The following is a 16,023-nucleotide window of genomic DNA, read 5'->3' as shown; positions in this document are numbered from 1 at the left end:
TTGATGACAGGTTACCTCTTTATAGACCATTGGGTCATCTACCATCATATTTGGTAAGGTTTCAAAATAACCACAGGCGGTCAAATTTTCTGAGATTCAGAATGAACATGATGGTAACCAGGGAGACCCTTAGGATAAGAAATAAGGCTCCGGAAAGCGCTGGTTTCTGTGAAAGGTGTGATCAGGGTCTAAAGCAAAATGCTAGACACCTGTTGATCGACTGTTCAGGGACCCTCAATCAGAGAATTAAGTACTTCTCGCAAAATGTCCACAATTCCCATTGGTTGTCATCTGAGGAATTCTGATCACTGCTTTGGGAAGGGAATTTATTTATTTGTATCTGTATAGCGCACTTACAGCCCAGAGGCATTGAGGCGCTGTTACATGTATTTTTGTAAGGGAATTTGATGAAGTGGTTCACAGGCGACCAGGGAGGTCTCTTGGTTGCAAGTACATTGGTCGTACAATGATTACATATATAACAGGTGAGGTCAGTTCATTAGTCAAGCAGGTGAGGTCAGGGTTGCATACCAATAAGTTTTACAGTGCAGTCATTATTACATCAATGATCATTGACAGTAAACATTCAGACAAAACGCTTAGTTTTGATTGCTTAGCGGAATGCTTGGTGGGACTCGATCAATCTTAGGTAAGTGGGAAGGGCATTCCAGTGTGATGAGGCCATTGTGGGAAAGCTCGAGCCCCCAGCGTGTGTTTTAGGTGTGAGAATCATGTTCGAGTAACCCTTCCTCAGAGGTCTTGTGGTGGTGTGTTTAGCAATTCTTTGGACAAGGTACGGGGGTGCAAGATCATGGAGGCATTTATGTCTAAGGGAGAGGTTTTAAAAAAGATTCTCTCTTTGACAGGAAGCCAGTGAGCCTACCTTCTCATTTCGGAAATGTGTTCTTTCCTTGAAGTTCCTGTGGCTGCCCTAAGGGCATTGTTCTGAACCAGTTAGCCAGGTTTTTGCAAGAGGTCCCTAAGAAGAGGGCACTACAATAGTCAAGCCTTGATCCAATTATTGCCCTGGGATAGGAAGGGCCTGGCTGCGTTAAGAACTTTGGAATAATAGGCCGACGAGGAAGCAATTGCATTAAACTGTCTGTCCATGGTCAGATCCGAGTCTAGGTAAACTCCAAGTGTCTTGACGTTATTGAATACCTTGATGGGAATATTTTCAATGATGAAGGACATGTACTGCTGATCAAGGTTGCCCAGGGTAATGGGCGAACCGATAAGCAGAATTTCAGTTTTCTCACTATTGAGGCATAACTAATTGTCCGCAATCCAGGATTGGATCGTGGAGTAAATGGTGGTGAGAGTGTTCATATCTGCCTCATAGTTGCCAGTGAGTGGGATAAGCACCTGGGTGTCATCTGCATAAATGGTATACGAGATGCACAGGGAATCAAGGATGCTGAACAGAGGCCTAGTGAAGAAGTTGTAGAGCATGGGCACGATGCAGGAGCCTTGTGGCACTCCACATTTGATGAGGCTCGGGGTGGAACATGCTGAGTCGGAGAAAACTTTCATGGCCCTCTCTTGGAGAAAGGATGTGATCCAGGCACATGCTTTAGGGGAGAAGTTGGCCGCATTTGCGAGATGGCGGCACAGACATTTCTGTCACTGGAAGTTTTGAGATTTATAAAAGAGATTGAATCTCTGAATAAAATCTGAATGCTCACTGGGCTAGTGTTTGGTAGTGATCTTGATTTTGAGAAATGACCAGCATGTTTGCAAAAGATATTGTAAAGGTTTAATGAAATAATGTTTAAGTTTTGAAGATGTTGATAGAATGAGAAAAGTAATTCTTGACTTATGGATACAATTGAGGATTTTGATTCATTGTTGTATTATTTTGTTTATTGTATTGTATTATGTGTGTGTTGTTTGTGTAAAAGTCACATTTTGACTATGTCACAATAATAATAACCATTTTTTTTTTAACTACTGTTGCAATTCCATAAATTGCATTTGGGCACATTTTATTTCAACAAAATTGCCTTGAAATTATCTATAAAATTACATATGAATGGACGCATTGCTACTTATCATTGCTGAGAAAGTCACTAGTTATGAGTCCATTTAAACTAATGGAAAACTTCAGCATTTATGCAAATCTTAACTCCCATTTCCCCATATAGGTTTCATATCTATTGAAATGCTGCAGCCTCTTTGGCTGAATGTTGGTTTAAGGCCGGGGTAAAAGCCATTAGCCTTTTATTCTTTGAGAGTTGATGGGCTGAGAAGACCCTTATCATGCAGCAGACACCTATGCCCTCTGATGTCACTAGGCAAGGCTGACATTGGGCATTTGGTCCTGTAATCTCAAATTGACCACAATTTTGATTTAAAACTGTACATTTCCAAGCAGTTCCACCATCCAGGGCTGGGTCTGTGTTAATTTGGCCCTGTCGTAAATACTTTGGTGCACATCAGCTTCACAGAGATTTCCCTTCCAGATAAGCAGACAGGCAGGCCTTGAAAATCTTCCCAACAAGAAACATGGTTGTCTCGGGCCTAAATGAGATTTGCATGTGACCAATGAAAACAAAATAGCCTTTTTAAATGTTGCCGGTATTTTGCATGTGAAGCATATTATACATTTTAATACATTGCATCTCGCCAACATACACCAAGTCTTTCCCCTGATATATTTATTTTAGCAGGCAAATGTTTCTTTTCATGTCTTGATTTAAAACTGCAAAACGCATATGCAACGCCATTTTAGTTTCAGTATTTGAAAACCCTGCTTTTCATGTAGAAGGGGCCTTTGTTTTTTCCTTGCAAATGCGAAATAAAGGCTGCTTTTTCAGTTGGACCTTTCCCCTTGTAATGAAAGATAGGCCTTTTGATTTTCAGTCTTTTGCCTTTCACGTAGCATTTCCATTTTATCACAACTCTTCCTTGTGTTACTTGCAGAAACACACACAGGGCCTCATTACGACCCTGGCGCTAATGGGTTAACGGCGCCGTAAAAGGCTGCAGCGCCGTTACCCTATTAGCGCTTAATTACGAGGTCCCTTTGCGGGACCCGACCTTAACGGCTGGTTTTACCAGCCGTTAAAGTAGGGACCCGCAAAGGGACCTTGGTGCTAAGTACGGTGCCGCAATTTGCGGCACCGTACTTACCGCCTTCCCCATTCCCATTGAGCCCTATGGGGCAAAAATGGGAATGGGGAAGGGCCATGGAGGAAGGGGGAATTACCGCCCCGCCAACCTTGTAATGGGGTGGTAATTCCCCCTTTCTCCATGGCGGAGTCAGTAAGTTACCAGCATGGACCATGGTGCTAATAGCACCATGGTTTTCCGCCAGGGTCGTAATGAGGCCCAGAGTCTGCATTACTAGGCCCATTTTCAGTGTGGAAGTTTTTAAAGCTGGCGGGTCATTTTTTACAGTGGGTCTTTCGGTTATATTTGTTTGGGCTGTGATTAAACCCCACAGTAACATGCTGCCTATAATATCCTCCTACAAATCTACATAGAATCTAGACTAGTTATGGATTCCTCATCAGAGCCATTGAATAAGCACAGCGTGCAGACTTGGCATTGGCAGTGATGGCTTGAGGGCCACGACGAAAAAGAATGAAGCCTTGGCAGAAGGAACCTGAGAGCACCCAGACAGGGGCACGGCCTGTGCATACCACTAAGCGATGGCCACCGATGGTCAGCCAGTAGATGGACTTAGTGATCCACATTTGTCAGCCCGTGACTTGACCTTGCACCTCCACAGCACGGATGCTATTAGAAGTAATTGGTGGTCAAATAAAGCACTGTGAATGAGTTTTATGTGAAGTACCTACGCTGTGAGAAGAATAGGGTTTAATATTACCCACATGAATGCACTCATTTTACTAACCCCAGGAGGATAAAAGGCTGGTTTGACCTACTTCTCCCCTGCACGTCACAGATACCTCTCTGCCGCAGTCAGTGATCTTATTGAGCTTCCTATTTCAGAAACACAGAACCAATTGTAAACTTTTACTGGTGTTCGCCTTTCAAGGCTGATAATAATAATAATAATAATATAATAATAGTAATATTTTGTGTTATTATACAGCATAGGTCCTCCTGCTTCTAAGCACTGTAATAACATGTGTTACTATTACTCAATGGGGTGACTATATCAGAAATTATTCAGATATTACTCCATAGATTTTCTGACATGTACAATTTTACTTAACATGGGTTAATTCATTCAATAACTAGTATTCCTATGGCCTTATAATGTTTTGTAAAGTACTATTGGTGCAGTCAAGAGAGTCAATTAGGCAGAGGTGCCATGCCTTGCTTTAGGTGTTGGGGGTGAGGAGGATCCAGTGGGCCTGTGCCAGCACCTTCTTCGTGATGCAGAGCAGAGGGGCAGGAGAGGGCAGATCCCCTGGGCAACACCGTCCCACCTGTGTGATTGGCAGAGACTTGTCACACAACACTATCCCAAACAACACAACCCCTTTAAGGAGGTCAAGGCAAGAAACAGAGGCATAGAGACAAATGTGAGGAACATTCATGGGAAATCCAATTATTCCCAGACAGAAGAGACTCCCAGAGCCAAAATTTCCCCATTCCAACTCGTGAACTCTGCACCCAAGTCAACTTGTTCATAAACAGGGGAATCTGCGAACTGGACCGTTTTGCCCATATCCACACTCCCAATGCGGATTCTTGAGAGATCAGAGGACTGTGCACTGGGTTTACAAATGATGGAAAGCTTTCTTCGGGGTGTACACGGATTCTAGTAATGTAAGATGTGGACCCCCTGCAGAAAAAGCCTTGGTCTGCGCGAGCAGACAGGGCAGAGCCAGAATCGCACAATGGCACGAAACTCCATCCAAAAACGAATGTAGACCAATTGCCCCTGAAGGGTTCAGACCCTGCTCACCCGCAGACCATCGACAGTGGAAAACCCCAGGGGACTGGTAGGAGAGTCTAAAAGGAGCATCATGAAAACAGATGCTGTTTGTCTGTGTATGGCACTTTACTTTTCCATTACACGCTGGAAAAGGTGAAAACTGCACAAAGGGGTCCTTTTGCACTTAATTGCAAACAAAGTGGACACCTCAGTGCAATTTAGGATTTAAAATAAAATGACCAGCAGAATGTTTATTTCTCCCATTTATTGACCAGCCTGCAGCGCTTAGAGGAAAATCAATTCAAAACGTGCACTATTTGAAAAATGTTCTTTGCTCCCTGTTCTGTATAGTCCCTTTAAATGCTGCACTGCTTGACTCCATTGAAGTCAGTGGGAGACCCAACGCCTGCCATTTGGAGAAGATGCAATTTAATGTAAGGTATTAAGAGAGAAAGAGCTGACTCCGGAAGTAGCAAAGGGGTGGTGAATTGGTGGAGGTTTGTGATCGATTGGGGCATTTGGTTGGGTTGCAGATGATTACCTGAGCTGGCTACAGGGGAAGGTAGTTCAGGCAATGGATTAAATGACTAGGCACAGGCGCTTGTTCAAGGATCAGTGGTGGACAGAGACCCACCCAGACTGGTGTCAGTAGGAGCGGGGTCAATTGAATCGAGTGCGAGTTGATGACTTTGTGGAGTGCTAAGGAGGATGAAAGTAGATCTTGAAGTAGACCACTTCAGCAGTCAAGATGACAGCAGGCAATATCCCGAAGAGTACACAACATACGTTGTATGACAAATTGTTTGTGAAATTGATCACTTTCTGCAGAGCTGTCATTTTAGCTTCCTTACAGGTGAAAAGGGATGTGTTGCTTTTCCATTAATTTTTACCACTGGTCTAATTTGTTTATCTCATAGAATGTGCTACAAAACATAGTCTAAATGAAAGTGCTACTCATTTAAAATCCATTCTCTTTTTTTAGATTCCAGAGTTGTCGACACAGAAACCTTTATAGTTGGTGATGAAACGTTTGCCGATGACCTACACACAAGTACCCATCTGTGTGAATATGAGAAGAGCCCATTGGCAGAGCCTGCTTCAAGAGTTGCTACGGAGCATCCTTCCTCATCTGACAGCTTGTCAAATGATTCGTCCCACAGATCTGATAGCATCATTTTATATCCATCCCTCTCTGACTTTCAAAAGGTCTCTGCCGTGCTCATCGAAATTTCTGGAAGCTCTGCTTCTCTTTCTGGATTGGATAATGCACAGGACACAGATGTTAGTGACTCCGAGGTGTTTGGCAGTGATCAACAACCAGCTGAAAATACAAAAGAAACACAGAATAATGCCGACATGGAATTATTACCCATTAACAGATCCAACGATCCACCATCCTGTGATTTACATTTTGGAATTTTAAAAGAAAGATCTGAACTTCAGGACCCTTTATCGGAAATCGTCCCTTTTCCCAAAATGCATATGGATGCTTCACACAATGTCAATCAAATGCATGATATGTCATTGAAAGAAGAATGGCTCGAAAGAGTCAAGGACTCAGATCCAAAGGCTTCTGGTGATTTCTTGGAGCACGACATAGGAAAGGAACACTTGTCCCACCACATATCAAATCCTCAAGAAAATGTGGAAGCCTCATCCGGTGCACTTAGGAATTCCATTCCCGGTACCAGGGAGAACTATGAAAATTGCAAAGATTTGAACCCACCTGAATATACACCTGGAATTGATAAAAGTGAGAAGAATCTTGAAACTAAGTCTCTTTCCTCTGATAGTCAACCTAAGGTTGCAAATAGAGGTGTTTCGACAGAAGGCATTAGCAGCATTGTAGAACCTGAGAAGAAGCAATTAGGAAAAACTGTGAGACTTGCGCACGAAATACCAGGCACTAGAATGGCACCACTGGCTTCAGAATCTGAAGACATATCCCTGTCAGATGACAAAACTGATCAACCAAAATATTTAAATGATCAGCCAGATTCCTGCAAATCGATTACTGGACAGAATTTAAAGTCCACGAGCCTTGGAGAGTTGTTGACCTTTACAGAGGCCAGGGCTTCATCAGAGTGTGATGATTTTCAAGTGATGACCCAGAATACCCCAAAGAAACCTTCCATGTTATGCCAAAACTTGATGAAAAGCGAGAGCAAGTCATTACCTTTGACGCGCTCCAAAGATTTGTTCCCTCACATAAACAACATGCCATCTCAGAGTAAAGATGACCTCATTTTTATTAATGATGAAGTACTACTCTCGATTGACGAAGACACTTTATCAGAAATACTGTCCCCTCTTGATGAAGTGCTTTCCTATGGAAGTTCGGAGTTTCCTTCTACAAAGAAGGATCGGTCGTGCCAAAGTGATGACCTTCCTTCTTTTCCGGATGAGGCATCGATACAAAGTGATGATTTGGACCTGAACCATGAGGACTTTCCCTCACCACCAGAAGAACTAAGATTACTTGACAGTGAGTGTCCTTCTTCTGACAAAGATGAACTGAATAGGTTGCCACTTTTATCTGTCAAAAAGCCAATTGACAATAGTCCACTTCAAGTGCTCGTTCCTGTGCCTGTTTTACAACAGGGGGATTTAGACAGTTGGCCTTCAAATCAGGTACAGGTAGAGGGAGAGAAAACAAACATAGATGATGTGAAGGAAAGCAGCCCCTCGTATTTACAATCCTCTCAACCCATCAATTCACCAGCGTCAAGTTTTCAAGGTCAAACAAACACCAATCCCAACAAGTTACGCAAGAAGAGGAAGCCATTTCTTACACTGTCTACAGACGAGGACAGTGGCGATAAACTAATATCATTTGAAATCGGAGACCGGGTGCTTGTGAAGCACACTCAACCAGGCACCTTACGGTTTAAAGGGGAGACCCTTTTTGATGACGGGTACTGGGCAGGTGTGGCACTTGACAAACCAGAAGGTGGTCATGATGGAACATATGAGGGGGTCAAATATTTTGAGTGTGCTAACCACTGTGGGGTTTTTGCCAAACCGCATGAAATCTCTCACCTTTTGGAGGACAAAAATAATAGCATCGAAGACACTGGCGATGAAGACTCCTTTTCTGATGGTCCAGCCCCAAAGAACGATTATGGCGCGGAGCATCAGGCCACTAATTTCAGTCAACAAACGGCAAAACAATGCAGCCAAGAGAAGGGAAAAACCTCAGTACTCAGAGAAAACCAGAACATCTCACATAGGTCTGTGCTCGGCGGAAGGGAGGACATCGCGTCACTGCGCACAAACACTGCATGCATCGGAAATTATGCTTTACCAGAAACATTCTCTGAGGGTTTGGTTCTTGACCATGACCTAACCAATCAGCAGTGTGCGAGCACAGCCGAAGAGTGTCCAAAAGATGCTGTTCCATTGACGAATGAGGAAAAATGCTGGGAGAAAATGACAAACAAACAAGATTTCTTAAGGTTTTCTCCAGAGAAGAAGGAGAAGTTGACAGACGAACTTTGCAGCCACATTCTCAGAGAGCTTTTATGTGACACTTTAAATGCCTTTTCTGCAACATCTCGACCACAACATAAGTTTGCCTTTGTAGAGGATTGTTTGGAGCTCAAGTCGAATTCCAGAGGCAAAGATGTACTCCTTCAGGAAACAAATGACCACACTGCACAGACACCACCAGACGCGCTCCCTTGCGTGCTGTGGGATGTTGGCAACTACAAAAATCCTGATAAAAGTTGCACAGTTCCAGGATCCGAGGCAGCTCTCCGGATAGGAGAAAATATTGTTGCCAAATTTATAGACGATGCCATGAAAGAGTACAAGAAAATTAAACGAAAGCAAGGATGGAAGGAGGATGGTGTATTCAGATCTTCGCAGTGTGGCATGCCAGTAAGTACAAGGAATTAGAATATGGCTTTAAGTGCAAATAAGGAAACATCAGTTTAGCCATGGTGCCTACTGTTGTATAGCTCTGTACTGTCTGCGTGGTACATGCCTAACCGTCTCCATTTTATGTGTATTATTTATTTAACGTGTTCTGTCTTTGCCTCGTAGGGTCTATTGAGACCCAATGCATTAGCCTGCAGCACTGGGAATGTGCACCAGGCGATTTCTCCAGTCTTCCTAATTTGACCAGTGCAGTGTCCAGTTTGATTCATGAAAGTCAAATCATTTGATCTTGTGAATTTGACACATTGAATGCCTTTCAGCTGATTCCCCGAATGCTGCTCATTTCAACCCCACAATGTCTCTCACATTTCACCCCCAAAATAGCTCCTATTTAATCCCCAAAATGACTCCCATTTGATGCACAATTTGTCTATCAAAGGATCTCTTTATACTGGCCCTCATCTGAGCCAAAGGTCTCCGATAGAAGCTGACACAGCGCAGGCATCAACAGACGACTCCAAACTCATATTCCAGTGCACAAGTACTTTTATTCTTCACAGACAAAAAATGCGTCTAGGTTGGACTACGGCCGCAGGATAGGTGAGGGTTATCATAACTGTCCACCTGTCTTTCTTTGGAACCAAGGTCCTCAGTGCTTCCGTGTCTGCCCTCTGTTGAGGACAGAGTACTTGGCTGCGTTCACACACATTCTTCAGAGGTATAGTGTCCCCCCACCTCTTTCTTGACTTTCCCTTTGTCTTTCTTGGTCATTGCTGAAGACATCACAGCATCAGGTTTGTCCACCTGAATGCACTTTCCAGATACCCCAACCTGGCACCCCTACATCTTTCTGACAGAATCGGCAACTCTGCAGTGCATAAAAACCCAGGGTATCGGATTCCCCTCCTGCTTGGCACACACCTCTCTGTCTTAAGAGGGCTTGGCTTTGCTTTGCTTGTGCCCCCTGGCTCTTCTTCAATCCTCTTTCCTGGCCCCGCCTCCACCACTCTGGGACACTCAAATAGGCTGTGAGAGCTTTTTCAATTTTCGTTTTGCAAAGGTAGCGGGCGCCCCTCTCTCGATAAAACAAGGCTTGATAACCTGTTCAGTGGTTATTAACCACTTGAGAGTTCGCAGCCACTGCTTTTTCTCACTGTGCCTTTCACAGATGGGAAATATCCATTTGCATATCAGTCTTTGTCCCTACCTTTGCAAACCTTTTTCAATTTTCGCCTTCACCTCTTCCCCATTCAGACACCTCCATGACTCCCACAAAACTCCCTAATACTCCATAGGAACAGCCTCTATTCATGAGTAAGTCAGACCTACTCCTGGAAAAAGCTTTGTAAATCAACACTGTAGTGCTCTCTCAAGTTTACCAGGCTCCCCTCATCTACCAGATCTAATCACGTTTTGCCGACAGATTAAAGCAAGGCGTCTTTACCTTGAGACCATCACTATAAGCGGAGTCTATATCCAAATATAAATGCTGCATGGAGTTATTAACGTGACTGTAAGTGGTCTTTATGGAAATGTTCTTTGCTATGAAATATCCGCTACATTGGCAGTAACTCATGTGGATTTGTAAAATCCTTTCTCACCCTCATTTTGAGGATGAAAATCGATTGTAAACAGTAGCAGATCATACCACTTTTAATGGGCCTCATTATGAGACCGGTAGTAGCCGTGGCAGTAAAACCGGCACGGCTGCCACCGGTATCATTTTTTTTCCGGTGCCCGGGAATGGGCAATTACCAGGTCATTACGGCCCGGCCGGACCCGGTAATTGCCCGTTCCCAGGCGCCAGAAAAAATTACTCCCCATTCCCATTGAGTCCCATTGGACTCAATGGGAATGGGGAGGCCGGATGCACCGGCACCATTCGTGAATGGTGCCGGTGCATCCGACATGATCTGCTCGTGGGTGCCGGTCCGCCCGCCAGGTCAGACCTGTCGGGCATAGAGGCACCCGCAAGCAGACCTCGTAGTTTGCTGGTCCGGTAACAACGGTACCGGCAAGCTTACCGGTACTGTTGTTACTGTACTGGCAAACTCATAATGAGGCCCAATGGCTATTCTTTTTGTTCCTTCTATGGCAATGATGATGGACATAATAGATCTACACTGTAACCCCTATGACAAAGTCACAGGTCAGATGCTGGAAAAAGTGCCGGTTTGGGAAAATCATCCACTTTCCAATGGTGACCACATAAGTGGTATATGTGAGATCCATGGGCCTCTCACCAGTCTCCAACCTCTTCAGCCAGTCCACCTACATCCACCAAGACAAAGTCGCTATAAGAGACTCATAATAAAGAAATAACAGAAAGGTGCAGTCCGCGACCATGGAGGGAGAGAGTAGATACAAGCCTTATCCTCTTGTCATATACCAGACAAGGTTGCAATCTCAATGGGTAATCTCTGCAGCATGGCCCAGTGGAGAGCCGCATGGAGATCGGAAACCAGAGTCAGCAGTGTATCCAAGATGGCAGCTCCCCTATTTATGATAGGAGGAGAAAGGAGAACGAGTGTTGAATCAGGAGGAGGTTGGAAGAGAGAAGTGGAGAGAGCAGAGAAAAAGAGAGAGAGAGACTCCATGAGGGGTTGCAGTATGTGGTGGGCTCTTGAAAAGCCAGAATATGCTTGATATTTTCTAGATTTTGCAATCCTTTAACCATGTACTCTCACCATATACCAGGTTTTTCCATTAGATGCTCCTGCTCTCACACCATTTGGCAGGTATTGTTATACTTTGTCTAGAAACAGATCATATTGTAATATTACTGCTTCACCTCATAGCCTGAATACAGCTTCACTTCCTAGCCTGAAAACCCGGTCTTCTGGCTCCAACTCTCTGCAGGTCAAACGTTTCTCCAAGCAGAGAGTGGAAGGTAGATCCCTTTCCTCAGCTGGTTCCTCTCTCTGGAACGGCTGGCTGCCCCCCTCAAACTTGAGCCGGATCTCCTTAAGTTCTGCAAACTCCTCAAGACTTTCCTTTTCTCCTCTTCATTCCCTCACCGCCTCCCATTCTAACATTCCCTCTGCCACTGCGACTGGGGCCTGGTCCCTTCAGAGTCATACGGGGGCCAGACCACCCTCCTACGTCTCCCCCCAGCGCCCTTTGCCAGCACTTGCCCTAGGCCTCCCTTCCCCGGAATGGCCCTAACCTGACCCACCCTGTCCACCACACTCACCCTCCCTTTCCCTTTTTCTCTGACACTTGCCTCATTGGCCGCTCCAACACCTGCCCCCCCTCCCCCGCACTTACCATCTTGTTCTTGCACTTGACCGGGAGGATTGTCACAGACCCAATATAACAGTTTTTTGTTGTTATACTTTCTTTCCCTTGTGGCTCCTGGAAACCCTTGTGTATAGGCGCCATACAACTGTCCAATAAATAAATAAATAAAAACCCTTCCTGTTGGGAACATAGGGTTCAATATAACATTTCTCACAATGGTGTGCCCAACAATGTTGTTATAATAACTATTTCAATTTATTCTTTAAAGCACTTAATGCATATTTCTTCAGAACTTTTTAACCAATTTCCAACTTTATTGGTATATTTTTTGGAAAAGTACAACAATTTATTCGTTTTTTCCTTTTATCTATTTTGTTGCTTCATAAATCAATTATTGCAAACAATTCTTTACTTTACAGTATTTCCGATAATTAAAGCATCTTTCTTATCTTAATTCATCCTTCGAGCATAGTGTTACAAACATCCTATACCACAACCCAGTATTTTTACATACAAAACAAACCGTTTCTTCTGCACACCATGTGATGTGATTCCCACTTAACACCCATGTGTGCATTGTGAGATACCCAAGTCTTGGAAGGATAGCTCAAGAGCAACATGCTTGCCTTGGAAGCAAGACGACACGGAGCAACACAGGTTCGATCCCTGGGTTCGCACTTATAAACCTCTGGGTATTAAGCGTGTTATAGATATATATATATATATAAATAACCTATCATATCATATCATAGACCCCCAGGATCTTTTGTTAAGATGGCCAGGGCACGGTCATCGCCTTTGGAACCAGACCCTGGTGATGGACCAGTGCGGGAGGATCACCTGAACAGGGGGTCCTTGGGGACTGTGGGAGGAATGCCCTCTGGAGAGACGCAGTATTCCCCCTTTCCGACACACCCCTACCTGACACCCCCTCAGTCTACATGGGATATGTTAAACCCAATTTTCACATAATTACCAGAAAACACTATGACTTCCCAACTCCCCCCCATTTTCAATACAAACACTGAGATGAAGAAGAAAGGGATTGAGAGAATGAAGATCACTGAGAAGAAACACACTCAGACACTGAACTAGACTCTTCCCATTTAACAATAGACTGTCCCCTTAACAAGGACAGGCAAGGTCAGGCCTCCCTTGATGATCAGTCTCAACTGAGACCTATTAAGCCTCCCCCTCACCATAAAGGGCAGAGCAAACTGGCACACTCTGAGCGAGCTGGAATTGCTGGATGGTGCACGGATGCCAGAGGCAGAAAACTCAAGCTGGAGAGACCCTGGAAGGCCCGAAGGAAGGAGGACTACCTGATTGCTGGACCTCTGAGTACAGAAGCTGAAGTGTGGAACGGGAACTGCACCTCCAGGAGCCAAACCAGGGGCAGCTGGGGTTAACTTGCGGTGCCCACGCCAGAGCTTCTCCCCTGGGCAAAACAGGCAAGCACAGGCCTTTGAAGGGCAGGTGGCGAGACCCTGACCTCAACAAGAACCCCCTGTGTACTCCCTTGTAACCTCTTTGTATGCTGATTTTTGTTCTTTTGTTCTTTGGCCCCCGGGCTTCATGTAACTGGTTCTCTCCAGTGCCCAGATGCCTCAGGGCTTGTGTGCGCTATACAAATGGAAAAATTAATAAATAAATAATAATCCCAATAAACTCCTGCTGCTCCCAAAACCGCCAGCATGCCAAAGGGGGGAACTAGCGAAGTGGGAGCAAAATCAGAAAGAAGGATTCTGGGACTGGAAGTCCAAGGACATTTATTTTGTGAACTTTAAGAGGGTTCTGAGCCCGGACGAGGGAGACCCATCTGTGACCTTTTGAAGGGGTCTGAGCCCGATTGAAGGAGACCCCTGGAGAAAATAAGGGAACTGAATTGTGCTTCAAGGATGCCAATGACCCTCGCGGGTGAACGGCAGAGTTGGAGAGGTGAGCCCAACCCTGTGGTGTTAACCTTGACTCGAAGAAAACTGCAGAAACAAGAAGGAAGACTCACACAGCCGGTGAGTTGGCAAACGACCCGAGAGACTGGTGTGTGCTAAGAAAGATTGATGTTTGCAACAATATATCGACAGTGAAGGCTGCACACGTGTGGATGAGACATGAGGAAAGGCAGACCTGTGAATGAACTTTAAAGATAAAGACAGCTGTGGAATCGGCGATACTGAGTAACGGAGTGATCCAGCCAAAAGGAGTAGCCCACTCGAAAGTCTCTGTGAAAGGTGCATTGTTTGAGGCAATTAAAGTGAATGAACTATAAAAGTGAAAGTGAACAAAGTTAACCCTGAGAGAAGAGGAGAGGAAAAGCTGAACATTGAGTTCCTAGTCGAAGTCATCCTGCGGTGGTCTGTAAAGGAGGCACGCACATTCGAAAGTCTTAGACATCCGTAAGGGGTCTGAGCCCGACAGAGGGGGATCCACGTGAACTTTGTACTTTGAAAGGTTCGAGCCCGACTCAGGGAAACCTACCTGAACTTTGTGTTTTGGAAACGGTCCGAGCCGGACTGAGGGAAAACGGTATGAACCTTTTGTGGAACTATATATTGAAGCTGGAAAGAGAGACTTTAGCGTGGAAGGCCAGGCGGGCGTCAATCCATGTTATGAAGTGCCTTTCATTTTTAAGAACCTGAGCCAGAGTGTTTCATACTGTCTACGGGGGGCGCCTTTCCCCATTCTGTCCGATGTGGGGAGGAGAGCTGACTCAGACACATTGATTCTTTATAGTTTTGCACATTATTCCTTTTGCATACACATTTTTTCCCACACACATTTTAGGTTTTGTTAGCATAGGCCATCTTGTTTTGACAGACTCCACTAGGGCTGTGTTATTTATTATTTGATGGTCGAGCGTTCTCCCATACTAGACGTAGGGCAAGAATAGTATCTTTTGTGTCTGTCTTGCTTTTGATACCATACTTCCCTTAAAGCATGTATTCACATTTCTTTTTGATGAAAAGTGTACAGAAGAAACTTTTTGTTATATATGTAAAAAGTACTGTGTAGTAGTATAGAATGTTTGTAACACTATATTCGAAGAATGAATTAAGATAAGATAGATGCTTTAATCATCTGAAATATTGTGAAGTAAATAATTGTTTGCAATAATTGATTTATGAAGCAAAAAAAAAGAAAAAAGGAAAAAAACACAAACAAATTGTTGTACTTTTCCCAAAAATATACCAATAAAGCTGGAAATTGGTTGAAAAGGTGATAGTTCTGAAGAAATCATCTCATAGCCTACCTACTTCTCTGGTCTTCCCTATAGTGCTTTGAGGTAGCTTCAAGGAACCCTTTGTAACTTAACCTTACTTAATGTAGCTGGGAACTGCCTCCTTTCTCACCACCACCTAGCTCTTTCCATATTTCTCACATCCATCTTCCAATCTTCCACCAGAACATTTGGAATGACCTCTGAGCTCTATGTTGATCAATTGAAGATAACTATTTGCTCTTGCTACACTTTCATTTGAGACATAATTGCAGAAAATAGACCGGGCAGAAATTGATGCTTTTACAGAAGCATCATCATGTAGTAATGTGCCCTTATGTAGACAACACACCAAAAGATGAGATAAAAAATGATTTCATGTTTAAAATATTGTTGTATACATTGGGCCTCATTACGACCTTTCCGGACCGGCTGATTCAGAGTCCTGCAGGCAGGAGATGTCACTCCCGCCAGGTCTGACCTGGCGGGATTAACACCACCCGCCTGCAGGCGGAGTCCTATGGGACTCCATGGGAATGGGGATTTACAGAATTCTGCCTCCGGAATTACCGGGTCACCGGGGTTGTAATGCCCCAGTGATTCCGGCAATCACAGAGGCGGAATGGTATTACGGGTACGGCAGCAGCCTGCCGGTTTTTCCGGCACGGCTACGACCAGATTCGTAATGAGGCCCATTGTCTACTTATTCATTTTAAGTACAAGACAATACAACAGTATTGAAATTGCAATGATTTAATGATTTTGGAGAGGGAGCGCATTGTGCGGTAGCAGTAGAGGAGCAACTTGGGTGTGGGCAGCGTGTGTATATTCTGGT

The 16,023-nt window shown here is 44.4% G+C and overlaps 1 protein-coding gene across 1 annotated transcript in view; it reads left to right on the top strand.

Moving 5' to 3' along the window:
- The window catches only part of LOC138471753 (uncharacterized), a 136,185-nt gene that overhangs the window by 65,854 nt on the left and 54,308 nt on the right, over positions 1 to 16,023 (top strand). Inside the window, exon 3 of the mRNA XM_069609565.1 lies at positions 5,835 to 8,731. Coding sequence (XP_069465666.1) covers positions 5,835 to 8,731 — 2,897 coding nt within the window. The remainder of the gene's footprint in view (positions 1 to 5,834; positions 8,732 to 16,023) is intronic.

The sequence above is a fragment of the Ambystoma mexicanum genome, chromosome 8, assembly GCF_040938575.1.
Source record: "Ambystoma mexicanum isolate Mex_15411 chromosome 8, UKY_AmexF1_1, whole genome shotgun sequence".
Classification (NCBI taxonomy): Eukaryota; Metazoa; Chordata; class Amphibia; order Caudata; family Ambystomatidae; genus Ambystoma; species Ambystoma mexicanum.
This window is presented reverse-complemented; position numbering and strand designations above follow the sequence as displayed.